We start from the raw sequence: 19,117 nt of genomic DNA, 5'->3' as shown, positions 1-19,117 counted from the left end.
GTTGTATCGGGTCCCATCTTTCTAAGGCATCTGTCAAGAGGCGGTCTTCAGCTTTCATTCTAGACAGGAGCTCCTCAGTCTAAAGCGTGCTCCTGGGGTCTGTGTGGACTCGACACTGGCAAGGCAAGCATGGGCAGCGTGATGGGCTGAGTCGTGTCTCCCACAATTCGCACGTGAAAGGCCTAACCTTCAGGGCCTCAGACTGTGACTGTATTTGGAGATAGGGTTTTTAAAGAGAGAATTAAATTTAAGTGAGGTCATTAGTGTGGGCCCTAATCCAGTATGACTGGTTTCCTTATAAGAGGAGGAGATTAGGACACAGGCACACACAGAGGGAAGACCTTGTGAAGACACACGGAGAAGACGGCCATCAGCCAGCCAAGCAGAGAAGCCTCAGAAGAAACCAACTCTGCCGACACCTTGATCTTGGACTTCTGGCCTCCAGAACTGTGAGAAAATCATTTTCTGTTGTTTAAGCCTCCCAATCTGTGGCACTTTGTCATAGCAATCCTAGCAGATCAAGATAGGAAGGCATAATCTTAAATTTGAATGGTGTCACATAGGACTCTGTCTTCGCACCACTTTCTAAAAATGTTTTTCCTTTTATATTGTTGACAATGTATAAGATTTGTTTTTTATCTGAACACATGGGAACAATGATTAAGGATTCATGTTGTCTGGCTATAGCGTACTGTAAAGCAGGAGGATTTAACTATCTAACCATACAGCTCACCGTTGTTGACTTCTCAACCAAGGAAGATGGATGGAATACTTTCATGAGGTCAACCTTAAATAACCCATCCCCTCACTTGGATCAGACGGCTCCTGGAGTATGTGTTTTAGAGCCACCCAATCTTGATGAACCCCAGCCACAGAGTTCTTAACATGAGACCCAGATGGTGGCCTTTTATGGAAGGAGCAGTCAGCTGGCAACCGTTCCCTTTACAATCCTTCAAGCTAAGATGTCTCTACCGGGCAGCACGGTAAATAAATTCTGGGGGCCCAAACATTTACTAAGAGGGCTTGAGAAGATTTCGACTTCTTTCGGGCAAAAAAAATAAAATAAGACGAAAAGAAACAAACAAAATAAAAATCACGAGTGCTCCTTCTGACTGACAGGAGGTCAGCCTAGATCTCGACACCAACAGAATGTGAACCTGGCCTCTCACATTTTATGTCTCAAGTCCTATTTCCCCCTTCAGTCAACCCTGCAGACCATGTTTTCACTCTGCATTGTGGCGGTGAGGCTTCATGCCCGTGGAACATGCAGGAGGTCTGGTTCCCTGAGAAAACCAGCCCATTTTACCCCTGCAAAGCAATTCTGGAAGGGTGTGGTACGTGGAGTTTTTACTCCAGGCCCCTAGAACCAGGCTAACTGGGTGCAAATCCCAGCTTTGCCATTTGCAGTTGAATTGGGCAAGTGACTTAACCCCTCTGTGCCTCGGTGTCCTCAGGCAGTAAGTGGGAATAGTAGTAGTATCCAACTCATGGGGATGTTGTGAGGATTACATAAATTATTACTGCAAAGCATTTCCACACTGCCTGGCACATTGTCAGTGGTCACTGGCTAATACTGTTATTAACAGAATTACATATACCAGTCCCTTATAGACATACCTCTGTGGGATTATATTTTAATTATGTCTTAATGACCTTTGCCTTTGACATTGCCCAGGGGAATAGTGTTTCTATATGACTCCCCAGAAAATAAATGATCTAGGTCTCAATCTCCACTTTATTTGCATGTGGTTACAATTTATAAATACACTTGCCATTTTACTTCCCCTCCGAAACTCTCCTTTTACCTAGCAACCCTACCCAACCCCCCAGTTTTTAATGACTCCCTTTCTTCTCCAGAGGAGAGGGGTGGTGCTCCATGTAACCCCATCTTCATATAGGGTCTACCTCAGTCCATGTGAAGTGCAGGTCCTCAAGGGGCCTCTGGAGCTTGGGATGAGTGCCACGGATCTGTCAGAGGTCCCAGTGATGTCCTTGCAAGTGACAGGAGCTGGCTTCCTTCTGTGCCATGCTTTGGGTGCAGAGTGCCATGGTGGGCAGCAGCAGGCATCATGTGCTCTGTCTGCCTGAAGCTGAGCTGGTGCAGCTCCAGTGGCCAGGGGATCTGCAATGAAGTCTCAGGCCTGTTCAGGCAGTAGTGAGAGTCCTGTGGCGGGCACCGTACCCAGCCAGTGTCCGGCCCTGCTCTCGGAGGTGTCTGAGGCCTGGCCCCTTCGGGCTCGCCTCTCAGGGGCCCTACCCAGGCCCCCTGTCAATCCTGTGTGGGCAGGGCAGCCTCGGGGAGAAGGTGCTCTTGTGCCTCCCTTCTCCTGGCTTCTTCCAGACACCATGAGGCATGGGTGACAGATTGGGTCCTTGGTCCTGTCAGAGGTCTTGGCATCCCAGTGTCTCTGTCTCGGCCAGGTGCCAAGCTTTGCCATCTTCCTGGTAGGGTGTAGAGAGCCCGGGAGGACCAGGGGCACCCTCTTCAGGAATGGGGTATGGAGGCTCCGGGGGCGCAGGGGGGTCTCCAGGGCCTCGTGCTCCCCCCAGTACTGGTCCATTGTAGATGTAGATATTGCCAGTGACAGTCACAGACCCGCCGGTGACATGAAAGCCATTGGTACCTGTGGGAAGGGAAGCAGAGTGAGAGGGGCTGAGGGGCACTGTGGGGGAAGGAAGGCCTGTGTACCCCCTGCATTGGTGCCCCTACATCCTGAATGCCCTCACTCTTCTGCCTTCTCCATTTCCTCTCTGGTCCCACTCCCATTTGCCATTGGTTTCTTGAGCTCTGCATTCATTTCTGTTTCTGGGTTTTTCAGTCTCTTCCTTTCTCTCTAGTTGGGACATTCTGGCTGGCTCTCAGTCTCGGTCTTGCCTCGCACTTTCTCTCCCTGCCCACCATTCTTCCCACCGCACTTCCCCACTCCCACACTCCCCTCCCTGCAGCCTGCTCACCGTGGGCCACCTGGCCTTGCTCTGGGAGCTCAGCTTCCAGCTCCCGGGCCTGGCTCAGAGGACTCTGCTGTTGTAGCACCTCTTGCTCCACAACTGGGGGTGGTGGGGGCCAGGCTGAGGCCAGGGGCAAGTCTCCAGGGATGGGCAGAAGTGGCTTTACCAGGTCAGGGATATGTGGGTTGATGCTTGGAGGCTGCCAGTTTCCATCAGCAATATTGGATTCTTCTCCCTGCAGGAGAGAAGCAGAGAATCAACCAATGATGTGGGCTTCAGACCCCATCTTTCTTTAATTCCCACATCCCACCCCAGCTTAGGCAGCCCAGGGCCCTTCTCTGCTCCTCCTCAAGCTCCCTGCCACAGGCCTTTGCACTTGACATTCTTGCTTCTGGAGCATTTCCCCAGGCATCCTGATGCCTTCATTTCTTCAGATCGCTGCTCAAAGATTGGCTCATCAGCGAGGCTCTCTGTCTACTGTCTAAGGTAATACACCCCCATCCTCTACCACTGTCATTCACTGTTCCCCTATCCTGCTTCATTTGTTAGTTATCAGGACCTGATACTTATTGATTCTTGCTCCACTGGTATGTTACTCCAGGAGGAGAGTTACTTTGTTCACTCACTGCGATATCCACGTGCCTAGAACAGTGCTGGGCACATGGCATGCTCAAAAGTTATTCGTTGAATGAATGAATGTTGAGGCCTGCACACTCTTTTCCTGCCTACCCCCACATTGTTCCCTCTCACTTCCTGCCCCTCCTTGCTGCCTTCTCAGCTTCCCTCATTACCTCTGGACGGCTCTTGAGCAGGGATCCTGCAATGAAAATGAAATGGATGTAGGGCCTCTGGCAGACCTCAGACTCCCAGGCTTTCACCCTCCACACCCCACCACGATGGGTTACTGCCCACCCTGGGGTCCCTGAAGGAGCAGGCTATCATGACCCTTCTCTCTCGGCCCAGAATGGGGCGGGGGAGGGGCTAGAGGGAGATGATGTCTACTTATGTTGGGAGCAGGCATGGGGAGTCTTGAGCCTGTGGAAGGGTTGTACTGGGGAAGATGGAAATCCCCTCCCACCCCCTCCTGCATCCAGGTGGGGACTGACAACCACATCGCAGCCTGCACCCAGCCCTTCCTACCCAGCTTTCTGCAGAGAGACGGGTGGCTCTTCCAGGTGCAGGCGAGGATGGTGGAGAGGAACAGCAGGGAGACCAGGGGCAGCAGGATGGCCAGCATCAGCACAGTTCCTGCCAGGACAGCAGACAGCAGGCAGCGTGATGCGGGGAGAAGGGCAGAGGGGAAGGAAGTTCATGAATAGCTTTTCAATTCTCTGGGCAACCCAGACCAAAAATAAGTTCCTAAAGGCCGAATTAGAGTCAGACACTTCCCTGGGCGGCAGAGAAAGGGAACTCAGTTGGACTTGGGAGGACCTCCTGATAGCCAGGAGAAAGTGTCGGAGATGGAGATGTTTGGGGTGGTGCAGTCCCAGCGGCCTGAGGCAGTTGATTTTCAAGGGCTGGAAGTGGTGGTGAGAGGCAGTACAGGGAGGGCAGGGCTTAGGGCTATAAGCAGACTCAGGCCACAGGGCTGAGACACGTTTCTGTGGACTTGACCGTCTTACAGAGAGGCCACCGCAGGAACTGAGAGTCCCCTCTGTACCTGTGGGGTGTTCACAGAGGTGGGAGAGTCAGGGAGCCTCACTTCTGAATTCTGCCTGTGGTTGCCTGGGAGCCTAGGGGTTGCAAGGTCTCCACCCGCTTGCAGGTTCCAGGAGGGAATGGGAACAGGAGGCTGGGTGTTCAGTTCCCCAGGACCCGATGTGGGCAGTGGATAGCTTCTGTCTTTCTATGGGCCTCAGTGCTGCCATCCACAGCCTGGAGTCTGTGGTGCCCATCAACTACACCTGGGGAGGGTCAGGAAGACTTGGACATTTGCACCTGGGCGGTGGCTCTCTCCAGTCCACCTGGATCTGTGGCTGAAGGGAGTACAGGAGGGAGGCATGGGAAGAAACGGGACCTGGAGTCTTGAATATTGGGCTTCCCAGCTGTGTGACTTTTTAAGTCAGTTCACCTCTCTGAGCATCAATTTTTTTCACATCCTATCTAATAAAGAGGGAATATGCTAATTGACCCTCATGCCATCACAAAAGATGACGGCACTCACAGCCAATAAGGAGGGAATATGCTAACTGACTGTCATGCCCTCAAAGATGGTGGTGCACACAGCCACAAGATGGTGGTCGCCCAGTCCCCTCAGCCCTGCCATGCGCCTGCCTCTGGAGTCCCCCAGTCTCCTCAGCCCCCCAGCCACCCAGGGCCACCTGAGGCTCAGGTAACCAGGGCCGGCAGAGGCCTGTGCTGCCAGCAGTGGCAGCAGCAGAGGTGTGATGGGGTGTTGCCTTCCCCTGATCGTTGGGTCACCTCCCGCCCCTGAGGGCTCCTGGACTGTGAGAGGGGGCAGGCCGGGATGAGGGACCCCCGCTCCAGTGCATGAATTTTCATGCACCAGGCCTCTAGTATAAAATAAGGGGATTAGACTCTCTAAAATGCCAATCATATTTGAGACACAGTTAAAAGTTAATAAGAGGACATGGAAAATATTTATGATATAGTTGAATGAAAAGCCAGGTTACAAAATATTCAAGTGACTCCACTTTTAGGAAAAAAATTGTAAGTGTAGACATACATAGAAAATTGTTTGGGAAGACATATAAAAAATGTTAAACAGTGGATATTCTAGGTGATGGTTCTGTAGGTGATGATTAATTTCTATGTGTCTGAATTTTATAATTTTTTATAGTGTGCATGCATCAAAAAGTAATGACCCGAGTACAGATCTTCATAACACCAGTTACCACATGGGTGATCTTGGGCAAGTCACACAACATCTGAGCCTCCTGTCAGAGAGGAGGATAATAGAACTACTTGATAGGATCAATGAGAGGATTAAAATGATTAGTGAATGTTAAGTCTTTGAAGAGTGCCTGACACCCTTGCTCTGAGCAAACGGAAGCTAAGATTATAAATATTTGCTAATTTTAAAAAGCTAATAAAATAAACTCTTTCCCAATGAATAATGATTCCAGCCATTAGAAACATCCTGTAATTGTCTATGAGGCTAGGACACCAATAACTCCACCAAAAAAAACCCCAAAAGAGTCAAATGTGGAATTACCTCTCTAACAGTGAAAGTGTGCAATCTAATAAAGAGGCACTCCATCTCGTAAATGGATTATATGATGGTGGCAAGTACAAAATGGTGACAGCGATGTCAGTTACAGTGACATCGCCTTAGCCTAATATTATATGTATAATATGTAACTTAAAAAGTGTGTGTGCGTGCGCGTGCGTGTGTATGAGCGTGTGTGTAAGTAAGCTGGCTTGGGGACACTCCAATTTCTCTTTAAGGAGCTTTTTGTCTTGACCCCATCCAGAGAGAGAAGGGTTCACCTTTTCCCTGTTTTTTTTTCAGATGGGAGGAATTAAGGTATTTTCCCAGATATCCCCACCCCTGGCCCCTCACCTGGCATCTCGGGGGTTTCTGGTGGATTTCTGCAGCTGGTGTCAGACTGGGCAGTGCCTGGCGCTGCTTCTACCAGGCCCTGGTCCTCACACCTGTGGAGGAAAGAAAGGCCCGATTCAAGAGGGCACGCGGCTGCAAGTGGCAAGGAGGGTCCTACAGAGTTGAGCACGGCGGTGGGGTTGTCAGCAGCTGGGGCTTCTGGGAGGGTGGGAGGAACAGGGGCACACTCACCTGGTGTGGGGCAGGCAGCGGGCATCCGGGGAGGAGGTGTTCTGGAAGTGCCCTGCCTTACAGGGCACACAGTGGTGATTAGCCTCCCCAGCCTCACCTGGCAAGAGAGAGGCAAGGCCAGCTAGGATGAGTGGGCAAGAGCTGCAAACTTCCTTCACGCCCACTGGATGGCCCCTCCCTGCCCACCCACCCCATTCTGTAGCTGGTACCTTTCCTGATCTCACCCTTGCCGAGTTTCCCCAGTGCTGAGGGGACGCCCCCCCCCACCCCCGCCCCCGATCCCTGCGCCTGTCCCAGTTCCATTTCTCTGCAGGCAGAGGCTTTTTATGCCAAAGAGAACTACCTGGAGGCTCACCATGCACACGGTACCGTGCTTCCTGCCCCCATTCAAGATCACCAGCACCCAGCCTCCTCCCTGCCTTCTGCCCTTAGTGACCTCTGACCTTTGCGCTCAGCTTCAGTGCCCGGTGGGCAGTCGGAGAGTGGCTCGCAGTGTATACACTCATGGTCCCAACGGACGCAGAACATTCCTGGCTGGCAGTGGCACTGGGTTTTCTGTTTGCTAGTGCAAGGTGCAGTCTCCTGGAAGCCCAGGACTTGTGGGGAGACAAGACAGCTCGGTGGAGGGGCTGCTCTCCAGGGGACCCCGGCCCTCCCCCAGGCACACCTCACTCACTCTGGTCACAGGGGCGGCACAGCTGGCAGATGGACAGATGGTTCCAGTGCTCGTTGTAGGAGTTTTCAGGGCACGTGGCACAAACTGTGTCCTGGTCCCGGCTACATTCAGCGGAGACGTGAGTGCCTGGAATGTGAGTGGGGCAGTAGGAGTGTCAGGGGACCAGGGTTCCACCCTTACTTCTGCCGCCCGCTGTGTGACCCTGGGCCTGTCCCTCTCGGTGCCCGCCTGTGAGGGATGGCCAGTGTCTCTCACTGTCTCTGCCAGCTCCAGCTCGTTTTCCTGGGAGATGGTGTCTCCCTGCCTTCGGAGGCAGCGAGGTGGACAGGAGTCCCCTGGAACCCGCCTCCCTGTCCCAGGCTTCCTCTGGCCGGTGCCTCTCACCTGGGGGGCAGCGGGAGCAGCAGGCCTGATGCTTGGGTTCGTAGTATTCCTTTTCCTGGTCCCGGCAGGTTTGGTTCTCCGTGTGGTATGGGGACAACTTCAAGGGGAGATGGATATGGGGGAAGAATTACTCAGGGGTCAGCTGGGGAGGGCAGAGAGACCAGAGAAGGAGCTGCCGGTATCCACGCCAGCACCCACCCACCTGCATGGCCCCTCCCTCACCAGTCGGGGCTGGGATGCTGTCAGGAGACCGCAGAGGCCTAGTACGAGTGGCCCCCAGGCCAGGCCGCAGGGGGAGGCCCAGAGCGGGCGCATGGCCGCCAGTCCAGCCGGGTGGAGGCCTGGGGGTAAGGTGAGAGGCCTGGCCCTCGGGGCAGTGGTGACAGCAGCCTCCGGAGCCCGGGGCTGGGACAGGACTCAGGCCGAACTGCCCCGGGGGGCCAGAGCGGCCGGGCTGGCCTGGCCTCCAGGGCTCCAGCGCCAGGCTCAGGAAGTGGGAGTGGAGCTAGCCGGCCACGGGGCGGGGACAGGGAGCGCTGGGAGCTGAGGCCTCTGTCGCAATCGGGAAGAGGAACAGGCTTGGCTGCCCTGCTGCAGGGCGGGAGGGGGCAGCCGGGAAAGCACGTGAGGGCAGCCGGGGCCGGAACCGACCTCCTCCCTTCTTCGGAAGCCCGGCTGGGAGACTGGCTGCAGGGGCAGGCCCAGCTGGAGGGAGCGGGGCAGCAGAGCCAGCGGACAGTCCTCAGATGGGCCTCAAGAGGCTGGCTGGGGCAGAGCTGACCAGAAGAGATGGAGTTCCGGGTGCCAGATCTGAAAAATGGAGTGCCTGGGACTGGCAGACACGGAGGGTGCAGGGCCCCCGGGACCGCCCGCTGCACAGCCAGCCAGACACGCAGCATCTGGGAACCAGAAGTCCTGGATGCAGACTGTCTGGACTCCTGGGTTCCTGCCCTGTTGTGTGGCTTTTTAAGATAAATGACAAAGGAATAACAAACTAGCCAGTCCTCCCCTCCCCTGATCCAGCCAGTCCCCACATTGATGGGCACAGGTCACCTACAAGACACTGCAGGGGGTGCAGCCCCATCTCCCCTGTCCTCAGAGGAGGGAGAGGACAGGAGACAGATCCTCAGGAGCAGGGCAGCGCAGGAGCCTCTGAATCCCTTTGAACGGGAAGGAGCTGAGGGCGCCCCCAGCCCAGCCCCCTCACCTAAAGGATGAAGAGACTGAGGCTCATGTGGAAGAGACCAGGACTCCGGCAGGGCTTAGTCCGGTGCTGTCCCTTTTCTTTCTCACCATGAACAGTGCCCCTGGAGTGACTTGCAGTAGCCTGTCCCCCTCCCCCTATGTCAGGCTTTCTGGTCTCCGAGCTTCTGTGCTCCTGGCTAAGTCCCACCTATCCTTGAGGTTCCCCGGGCTCTGGGCAGCATGCCCACTCCAAGCTGCACAGCTCCACGCAGGCTGCTCGCTGTGACCTGGCTTACCGCTTACGGGCTTACTGCGAGCCCTGCAATGGCCTGGACGGGATCTTTACATCTGGGTTCCCAGTGTTTAGTCTGACATCCCACGGGTCCAGTACATATTTACGGTAAGGGAATGATGCCTTGCCCATGTCACATAGCCAGTCCTAGAGTCCAGGACTACCGATTTCTGGGTCCCAGCTCATTCTAGCAACCACACCGCCTCCTTGTGACGCAGACTGCCGCCCTTCCTGTGAGGGGCTGACTTCCTTCTTGAGATAGGTCACCTGGGCACTGTCCCCGCCCTCCACCCTGGAGAGCCCAGTTCAGGGCTCATCCTTACCCTGGTTGGTCTGACTGGCTGGATAGGCTCTAGGGCAGTGGTTCTCAACCTTTCTAATGCCGCGACCCTTTAATACAGTTCCTCATGTTGTGGTGACCCCCAACCATAAAATTATTTTCGTCGTGACCCACAGGTTGAGAACCGCTAGCAGGGTCGCCTAAGACCATCGGAAAACACAGATATTTACATTACGATTCATAACAGTAGCAAAATTACAGTTATGAAGTAGCAACGAAAATAATTTTATGGTTGGGAGTCACCACAACACGAGGAACGGTATTAAAGGGTCGCGGCATTAGAAAGGTTGAGAACCACTGCTCTAGGGGATGGACCTGAGAAGTCCTGGTGCAGGAGTGCGCCTGGGGAGGAGGGTTCACACAGGGTGAGGGGGCCGGGGGAGGAGGACTCACAGGATGAAGGGTTTGCCTGAACTTAGACACTTCACTCTCCTCTCCTGGCGCAGGCCTAGGGCCCGCACTCTGCTGCATTTGTACAATAGTGCAAGGCCTCCTGGAGAGGGAAGAAATGCCAGAACAGCATGCACTGCTTAGGGTGCAGTTATTTCCAGGTCAAGGGAATTGAGGGCCTGGACCAGGCTTATCACTGTGCTCTTAAGTGTGCAAAAGTGTATGTGTGTAGTGGCCTTAGATTCTTTTTTTCATTTTACTTTTTATTGTGGGAATTCACACATAAATATACATATACAAAAGGAGAGAAAAATAGCATTGTGAACTCCCAGCTTCAACTCAGGGCCAGTCTTATTCTTCCATATAATTCTCCCCCACTCATCTAATCTCCCCTTAATTATTTTGATGCAAATCCCAGACATAGGTGTCATTTTGTTTGAAATTACTTCAGGATTTTACTCTAAAAGACAGCAATTCTTTTTCTTATGTATGCAGATCAAAGACCTACACTTTTCTATATCCCCTTAGCCGGCCGCGCTAACATATCTCCCCAGAATGTTTCCTGCATGCCCTTTCTAGTCAAAGCTCCCTGCTTCACAGGAGGCACTATCTTAGATGCTTTTCAAGCCCAGCTGGCTGAACTTCATCCTTCTTTCTGCTGCCAATCTCATGCTCTCACTTCAGCCTGCAATAACTCTCTGCATCCTAAAGAAAGAGCCCTAAGAGATGAGCTTTAATCCTGGCCTCTTCACTTCACCTCTCTGAGGCTCTTTTATTTGTGCTAGTCAATGGCTGGTTTCCTTGCAAATCTGTTCTCCACCCTTGCCCTGTTCTGAGCTGTATCACTACTTGGAACTACATTTCCCAGACTCCTTTTCCCCCTGGCTGGGGATAGGGTCAGCCAATAGGAAAACAGGTAGGTGGAGGACAGGTGGGTGGGAAGAGAGAAGAAGCCAGGCTGTTTCTCCACCACCTCACCCCACATATGCTTTCTAACATCGCCTGCAGTTGGCTGTGTTTCTTCCTTCTCTTCTTCCATAATCCCATGTCCTACCAGGCAGCCCCTACTATTTAGTTCCTGGCAAATAGCTCTGGAGTCTTCTGGGTCTATAATGTGACATTACCCTGTTGTCTTTCCAGCCCTAGAGATGATAGCTGCTTCCTGCTTTGCTGTTTTCTAGGTTGCCTCACTGTCTCCTGTTGGCTCCTCCATCAGCCATGTACCAGTTCCCTGTGTTAAATTTCCTTTGTTTGAAAGATTAGAATGTTTCCTGTTTCCCCGGCTAGACCATGATTGACAAATCTTATCAATACATGGTTTTTATGCCTACCGAACCTTCTTCAAGAGGATGAAGGGAGACTCACAGGAGCGAGGAATCCATGGATTCGTTGTGACCAGGGCATTGTCTCTGCTTCTTCTCTTTCATGCTCTTCACCAGTTTCCTTGAAGTGTGACTGGTTTCCACTGGGCAACACCAGCCTCAGACTAAGTGCCCCATAGACCCTCAGAATGTGGGTGGGTGGGTGGGGCACTTCTCCCAAGCCTTCTTTGGAGGAGATTGCTGAGTGAATCTTCTTCCCACAGGCCCATGAAGAATCCAAAATGGGGCTGGCGAGAATTAATTCAGACCCCTGGAAAGGGTCTGATAAACACTGAGAAATGTGTAATTGATGAGCGTTGTCCTTCTCTAGAGCATTTCCATTTACACTGGGGACAATCCCTTAGCCCAGTCGACTCAACTAGGGTGACTTTGCCCCCCAGAAGACATCTGGCAACATCTGGAGGGGTTGATTGTCACAATCCAGGGGGTACTATGGCATCTAGTAGGTAGAGGCCAGGGATGCTGCTAAGCATCCTATAGTGCACAGGACAGTACTTCCCACGATAATGAATTGTCTAAATGTCAATAGAGCCAAGGTTGAAAATTCCTGCCTTCACCCAAAGGAATAAACTTGTAATGGTGAACTTCTACGCATCCTTCCAGGCAACTGGACTAGGAGTGGCTGGAAGGGATCTTCTGGGGCATCATTTTAGATTAAAGAGAAATTCACGCTATATAAGTGCAGATAAAAGGACCACTTTTCCCCACACTGGGGTGGCCACTGTTGTAGAGGCTAATTACCTCTAAGTTTTAAAACTAAAGAGTTGCATTTCAACGAATGACACACTTTTACCCTAGAAAGGATACAGGCTGAAATGGAAAAAGTGAATAAAGTGTAGATAAATTAATAGACCACAAATGAATGGGTTACCAAAGGAAATTAAGATGTCGTGGGGATGCTTTGTCATATATGTCACTCTCGGTTAAAAATGAACCTGGGGCCTTACCCCAGATGCTAATTCTGGTGTCTTTTGCACAATGGGTCAGCAAGTAGGGCCACCAAGATGAATACGCCTGGTGCCTGACTCCAGAGAACTCATCATAGGACCCACGCAAATGTAGATGCACAAACGCACACACCAGGATGATAACAGTATGCGGATGTAAGTGCTGTGATCGTGTTTTAAAGAAGGCTCTGTCTGGAAGTGTGGTGGAGAAAGTGGTTACCTCTATAGTCTCCTGTTCCCCAGAGAGCAAGAGGCAGGAAGACCCTTTGAACTCATAACCCTCATCCCACTATAGACCCTCTTGTTTCACTTCTCTCCCTGTAGCCTGTGCACATTTTATGGCCACACCACAGGGTTAGAGTATGGCTGGTGTTGGGTGGGGGGAGGCAGCCCTGCAGGAAGGGAAGGGCTGGAGCTCGAGAGAGGCTGGGGTAGCTTCCAAGACAAAGTCTGCAAGGCCCCAGGTCCCCACAGAACAGGACTCGGCTTCTCTGGAAGTTAGGGGAGCGGCACTGAGCTTGGAGAGGGGAGGCTCAGCTCTCAATCTGGCCCCACTGAAACCCCTGGGTGACTGTGGGCAAGTTGCTTTGCTTCTCTGGGCTTTTCAGTTCCCTCATGTGTGAAGCAAGCAGCTAGTTGCAGAGTCAGCTGGGAAGGGCCTTTGCAACCGTCTGGGCTGCCTTATCCATCCGCTCCTGCCATTTTATTTTTCAGAGAGGTCAAGTGTCATTTTCAAAGTCACATACAAAGTACACGTGCACACACAAACACACACACACACACAATATTGATTTCAGAGAGGAAGGCAGAGGGAGAAAGAGAGAAACATCAATGATGAGAGAATCATGGATCAGCTGCCTCCTGCACAGCCTCTACTGGGGATTGAGCCCACAACCCAGGCATGTGCCCTGACTGGGAATCGAACCCGGGACCCTTCAGTCCACATGGCCAACACTCTATCTGCTGAGCCAAACCAGCTGGGACCACACACAGAGTTTAAAGGCAAAAAATGGAACTCAGAATATATGAGTGCATGGTAGAGGGGGCCAATGGGGGGAAAAGTGGGGCATCTGTAATACTTTCAACAATAAAGATAAGTTTTAAAAAATACATGTAAGTCTATACAGGCACAAAAAGATAGAGATGGATACATCAATTACATTGGCTCCTCTTGGCTGAGGGGTGGGAAAGGAATGGGCCAAAGAAAAGCTTTCATTGTTCTGTCCACTTATGTATTATTGGAAAATTGTATTGCCACAAAAAATGTATCTGGGTATTTCTGCACTTTGAAAGATAATAATTAAAGTGGAGCTATGACAAAAGTTCAGGTTTCAGATTTCTGTTTTCCTCCTAACAACAAGCTTGCTCTGGCCAGTTCCAGATCCAGGCTGCTGCGGTCTCTGAGCTGCCACCCTGTCCCTGGCAGGCAGCTGCAGGGACACCGCACTCCCGCTCAGCCCAGACCCGGCCCTTGCAGTTCTCCTCCCAGAGCCCTTGAGATGAAAACTATTTGCTTGTGCTTTGTAAGCCAGCGGCGGGGTTTCAGGCAGCAAATGGAAAAGGCAGGGGGTGTCTCTCAGAACCTTTGAGATCAAACAGGCAGGGCACAGCCATCCCATTGGTAGACGGGATTGTCCCTAAGTTAAGGACCTGGATCAAGGGACAATGGAGGTTCTAGGGGTGTCATGGGAAGGTGGGGACAAGCTAGAGAGCTTTATACAGGGCCAGGCAGGTGATCTAGGACCAGACTGCTGATGAATCCATGGACTCTGTGTGAGTGTGGGAACCTTCCTGGCTTTCAAAACCAGGGCCAGGGTAGCCCCATTCCCCCGGAGTCTGTGGCTGGTCCGTTTCGGGAAGTAAATGGCAAAAGCCCTAAGTAGACAACCCCGGAGGAGGAGAATTCTGATTCTGTTTTCCCCCAGTTGCTATATTGTTTTGTGTCCTCACACAACTGGCTTATCTCTGTGAAGTGTCAGTTTATTCATCTGGAAAATGAAGAAAAAGCCAGCCTTTCCCTTCTCAGCTGGGTGTCCCGAGCAGGCATCAAAGGGAAAAATGGGACTGGGTTTGGAATCCTGGTTGACAGTAGCTCTCGCTTTAAGAGGCCACAGAGACTGCCCAGACCGAAAGCACCCCGGTTGTACCCTGAGCCTAGAGTTCCCTGCTTCCCTCTTCTTTGCCTGCTCCCTGTTGTTCCTTACGACATCCAGCTGAGATGCCACCTTCTCCAGGAAGTCTTCCTGACTCTCTCCAGGCTAGAGTCTCTCCCTCCCTCCCCAGGCTCACTAAGCCCAGGGCTTTTATCTCTGCCACTAGAATCCTCGTCTTACTATATTGCAGGCCTGTCTTCTCCCACCTGTATCAGTGCCTGTGCTGGGCACATCGGAGGGATGCCCATGCCTGCTCCTCTGAGGAAGCAAGGAGGAAGGAGAAGCCAGGGAGCCCACTCGGGGCTGCCTGCTGAGGGTCCACAAGGGGTCAACCTCTCGCTGTCACAAGGGGCCTGGGCTGTGCGGATGGGCGTCCTGTGCCTGTCTGGACCCTCTTATTGGGCCTGATTCTCTGACCCTTCCCTCTCTGCTTGGTATTTTACTGTTTATGCTCTTGCTGGATTAAGTTTGGGAAGAGACTTGGGAGGAAAAGCCCCTACAATGAGCACTTCCTTCCTTCCAGGGCTGCTGTAGACTTGGCCATGCCTGCCCTCTTCCTCCCAGACGCCCAATGCTCCCCACATCCCTCCCTGCCCCCTCAGTGCCTGCTGTCCCTGGGCTCCGGGTCTGTGCCTAAGTGCCCCTGCCTGTCCCCTACCTGCCTCTCAGTGCCCACATTCCTGCAACCCCGTGACCACGACAGGGGACATTACACATTCCTGGTCTGGCAGCCAATGGTGTAAAAAAGAACAGAATGTCCCAGGGCCCCGCCTAGCCCCCAGCTTCACCTGGGCCCCTCCCTGGCCTGGACAAGGTAGGGGGTGATGGTGGGGAGTCAGGAGGGAAGAGGATAAACCAGGAGGGAGAGGCAGAGGGGAGCTTCGTGCTGAGTGCCAGGAGGTACTCCCACTAGAACCCTCTCCACCCCCTGGGGGGTGAGGCTAACCTGTGGGTGCCCTGGGAGGGACTCCCCAGGGAGGGGACTAGCTCCTGAAAGCCCACTTGGGGCTCCCTCCATTGCTCTCCTGCAGGGGAGGGGAAAGTCCCTTTGGGGCTGGCTCCCTCCTCTTCACCTTCCTCTCCTCCATGCCCCCTCCCATTCCTTCATTCTGTCCTGCGTCTGTCTCCCTTTTTCTGCCTTCCCTGCTCTCCTGGTCTCTCTCCCTTAGTCTCACTGTCCTGGCTTGTCCTTTTTCCTCTTTTCTGCCCTCCTAGCTTTGTGTTCTGGATCCTTCTCCCCGGTCAAGATTTCTGACTCTCCCTTGCCGTTCTGTTTCTTGCCTGTCAGCTTCCTATCACTCCCCAGGCTGACTCTGCTTCTCTGTCCCTACTCCCAGGTCAGCCCTCGGGAGTCCTCCTCCTTCTGGTTCTCGCAGGTCAGACTCCTCCTCTGACCGCCCCCCCCCCCACCACCCTGCCCTGCTCACCTTTAATTGAGATGCTAATGAGGCTTCTGTTGCTTCCACCCCGGCCGGCAGGCGGGCTCCCAGGCCGGTCTCTGCACCTGTCAGGTGAGGGGGAGGAGAGGCTCTCGGCTGCCAGATTCAGCTAGAAAGGAACCAGTCCCAGTCCAGTCACACTTGGGAGTGGGGAGCAGGTGGCAGCCAGGACTCCTGGAGTCCTGCCATCCTTGGGACCTGGGACAGAGGGAGTCAGGACACAGCGAGTCAGGACACAGCCCAGGAGCAGGACGGGAGACTGGAGGAGAGAGACTGGACTGAGAGGGGAGAGGGGGAGGAAGAGGAAGAGAGGCAGGATCAGAGAGCCTGGCACACAGAGGAGCCGGGCGAGGAAGGAGAGAGTAGGAAAAGAAACCCAAGAGAAGGGGGGGGGGGGGGGGGAGAGAGAGAGAGAGACCAAGAACGGGACTGACTACTAAGCAGAGGCTGATGGCTGAGGAGACGAAAAGGGAGGTTCTGGGACTGAAACCAAAAGGCGACCTTATCAGGGAAGCAGAGGAGAGGCCACTCCAGCGAAGCCCAGATCCAGCTCTGACCCTGGCTCCAGCAGGTCAGCTGGCTCCTGGGCAGGTGGGGGGAGGGAGGAGTGGGATGCGGGCATGGCCTGGAGCAGCCTCTCTCTGGGGTCAGGCTGATGATGGGAAGGGCACTTGGAGCCCAGAACTCTGCCCTGACCCTGACCCTGACCCTGACCCTCCACAACTCACCCAAGGGCTCATGAAGGGAGACAAGTGTGAGGAGCCGGGGCCGGACCCCAAGTCCGCGGCCCCCCTGCAGCCCACGGAGGAGGAGGAGGCCCTGATCGAGTTCCACCGCTCCTACCGAGACCTGTTCCAGTTCTTCTGCAACAACACCACCATCCACGGCGCCATCCGCCTGGTGTGCTCCCAGCACAACCGCATGAAGACGGCCTTCTGGGCCGTGCTCTGGCTCTGCACCTTTGGCATGATGTACTGGCAGTTCGCCCTGCTGTTCGAAGAGTACTTTAGCTACCCTGTCAGCCTCAACATCAACCTCAACTCCGACAAGCTTGTCTTCCCGGCTGTTACCGTCTGCACCCTCAATCCCTACAGGTCAGTTGGTCCCCCCCAGCACTTCCTGGTGCCTGCCAGGGTAGTGCAGAGGGTACCGAGGTGCCCACTGGGCAGGCAGACCCTCAGGCCCAGGGGTAGAAGCCAAAACTGTCCCCAGGCAGGCCTCCCTTGGGGCAAGATTGGGAGCTCCCCACTTGCTGGGCTGGCGGTTCATTCCGGTGGAGCTTTCCTAGTGCCCACGGCGTATTCAAAGTGTGGTTGTTGGACCACCAGTGCCTTCCTTCTCCCTTCCTCCCGCAAGCAGTACGGGGTGCGGGTGAGGTCAAGATGCTGGTAACTTCCCAAAGGGCAGGGTGAAGGTCATCCCCATTCTTTCCTGGGAGGGAGAGGAGAGCAAAGACCAGGGCCTCCTCCTCCAGAGAAGAACCTGTCTCAGGTGCTATGGCGTGGGTGGTGGGAGCGGGCAGGGGCTAGACCCTGCTACATCTGTCTTGGGTCAGACGGGGAGTTGGTGTTGGAGAAAGCAAAGTGAGGGATGGCGGCAAAGCAACGGTGAGCCTTGAGATTGGGGGTGGGGAGTTAGGGAGCCAGTAGGAGAATGGGATAGGATAGCTGTTCCCCTGTTCCCTTGTCCAGCTGGTCGCCCAAAGACCCAGGCGAAAACGGGGAGGTGACCCCTGCCCAGGAACCTGGGTGTGTCCTCAAGTTTTGGGTTTCACCAGTGCTTTTTGCCAACGTTTGGTCTGGAAGCCAGAGGGGGTGGTAAAGTGTGGAGAAGAAAGGAGGGTGAGGCTGGGTGTTTGTCTACACCTTGTGTTTGTGGTCACTCAGTCATGCAGCACGGTGGGAACTCCTGCAGCCAGCCAGACACAGTGCTAGGCACCTGGCAAACGGGCTTCTCAATAACTCGTACAATTTCCATGGAAGGCCAGGTAATTTGCTGGGTACTGGGAAAGAGAAAATGGCAGCGCTAGGCATATAGACAAATGCCGGCAGCGCACTGTGCTAATTATAGTAAAAATTGTGTGAAGTCTAGTCTCTACCTTCAAGGAGTGGAAGATTTATGGGTGCGTGTGTTTGCAATTGTGTGAGTGTGTGTATGTGGGTGAGCAAACACGTTGGGTATGCGTGCAATGGAGGATTGGGTTTGGTCACATGTTGGCGGTGAAGGTCCCCATATATTCTGTTGTATCCAAAGGTGTGTCTTGGGCTAATAAAGGTTGGGACGTTCTGTCCTGCAGGGAAAAAACTGCTGGGCTGTTTTGTAGAGTGTCCAGGGTAAGGGGCCATTTACTACGAAGCTGCTTTTACTACTGAGTCCTCCGCAGGCCCTTCCTTTAATTCTCCCAACAATCCTCCAAGACAGGTACAATTAATACCCCACTGTACACTTGAGGAAACAGAGGCAAAAGGAGACAACTCACAGGGCCACAGAGATAGTAACTGAGCTGGGACTGACCCTCTGTTTGCCTAATCACAAACCCCTACCTCTTCTCAAGACCCAAGACTCGGGATGTAGAATAAATGAAGTTTCCTGAGATGTTTACATGTCATTTCCCAGGTCTTTATTATTCCTCCCCCAGCCTTGTTTCTCGTCCCTGGGTAGCCACTGGCTGTGCTCCTCTTCTTCTTGGCCCTCTGTCGCTCTCCTGTCCTAACCCTTCCCCCATTTTCCCCACCCCTCATCGCCTCTGGCCTTGGTGGAGAGGAGGGATACTGGACTGCTCTGAGCCAGCAGGGAGGAAAGGGCTAGCAAGCAGGAGGGACAACAGGCAGAGTAGTAGGTGCTCAACAGATATTGTGGTTGAAAGATGTAGGTGAGAAATGGAGAGGGCAGGGGTGAATCTGTTGAGGCCTGCATATTTTCTAAGGTTCTGTTGGGTGCAGGCCCTGGACAGTCCAGGAAAAAGCCTCAGAGAATGAAAACCAGATCCTCTGCCGCCATGTGCCTGAAGGCTGGGAGACAGGCACCCACACAGAATGAATCCCTTGTGCCCAGCCGGTGTGGCTCAGTGGTTGAGCACTGACCTATGAACCAAGAGGTCACAGTTCAATTCCCGGTTAGGGCACATGCCCAGGATGCAGGCTTGATCCCCAGTAGGGGTCATACTAAAGGCAGCCCATCAGTGATTCTCTTTCATCATTGATGTTTCTATCTCTCTCTCCCTCAC

At 53.4% G+C, this 19,117-nt stretch overlaps 2 protein-coding genes across 7 annotated transcripts in view; one reads left to right on the top strand and one right to left on the bottom strand.

Moving 5' to 3' along the window:
* The first annotated feature begins 320 nt into the window (after window positions 1–320).
* Window positions 321–19,117, top strand: part of SCNN1A (sodium channel epithelial 1 subunit alpha) — a 38,255-nt gene continuing 19,458 nt past the window's right edge. Inside the window, exons 1-2 of one of the 4 annotated variants that reach the window (XM_079775104.1) lie at window positions 321–449; window positions 16,625–16,985. In XM_079775104.1, coding sequence (XP_079631230.1) covers window positions 16,630–16,985 — 356 coding nt within the window. In that variant the 5' untranslated portion in view covers window positions 321–449; window positions 16,625–16,629. The other 3 variants (XM_079775105.1, XM_079775103.1, XM_079775102.1) reach the window with 3 other exon arrangements.
* On the bottom strand, window positions 1,571–8,289 carry LTBR (lymphotoxin beta receptor). 3 transcript variants are annotated; one of them, XM_079774953.1, is made up of 10 exons: window positions 7,966–8,286; window positions 7,764–7,860; window positions 7,380–7,505; window positions 7,147–7,299; window positions 6,704–6,800; window positions 6,473–6,564; window positions 4,090–4,197; window positions 3,741–3,766; window positions 2,956–3,184; window positions 1,571–2,624 (listed from the first exon to the last, which is right to left on the bottom strand). In XM_079774953.1, exons 1-10 carry the CDS (start codon window positions 7,969–7,971, stop codon window positions 2,383–2,385), a joined length of 1,176 nt encoding a protein of 391 aa, XP_079631079.1. In that variant the 5' UTR covers window positions 7,972–8,286; the 3' UTR covers window positions 1,571–2,382. The 3 variants fall into 3 exon arrangements, with proteins under 3 accessions (XP_079631079.1, XP_079631078.1, XP_079631080.1); XM_079774952.1 differs by having other exon boundaries at window positions 1,575–2,624; window positions 7,986–8,286; XM_079774954.1 differs by lacking the exon at window positions 1,571–2,624 and adding an exon at window positions 2,845–2,881 and having other exon boundaries at window positions 2,931–3,184; window positions 7,986–8,289.

The sequence above is a fragment of the Cnephaeus nilssonii genome, assembly GCF_951640355.1.
Source record: "Cnephaeus nilssonii genome assembly, chromosome: 6".
Taxonomy (NCBI): Eukaryota; Metazoa; Chordata; class Mammalia; order Chiroptera; family Vespertilionidae; genus Cnephaeus; species Cnephaeus nilssonii.
This window is presented reverse-complemented; position numbering and strand designations above follow the sequence as displayed.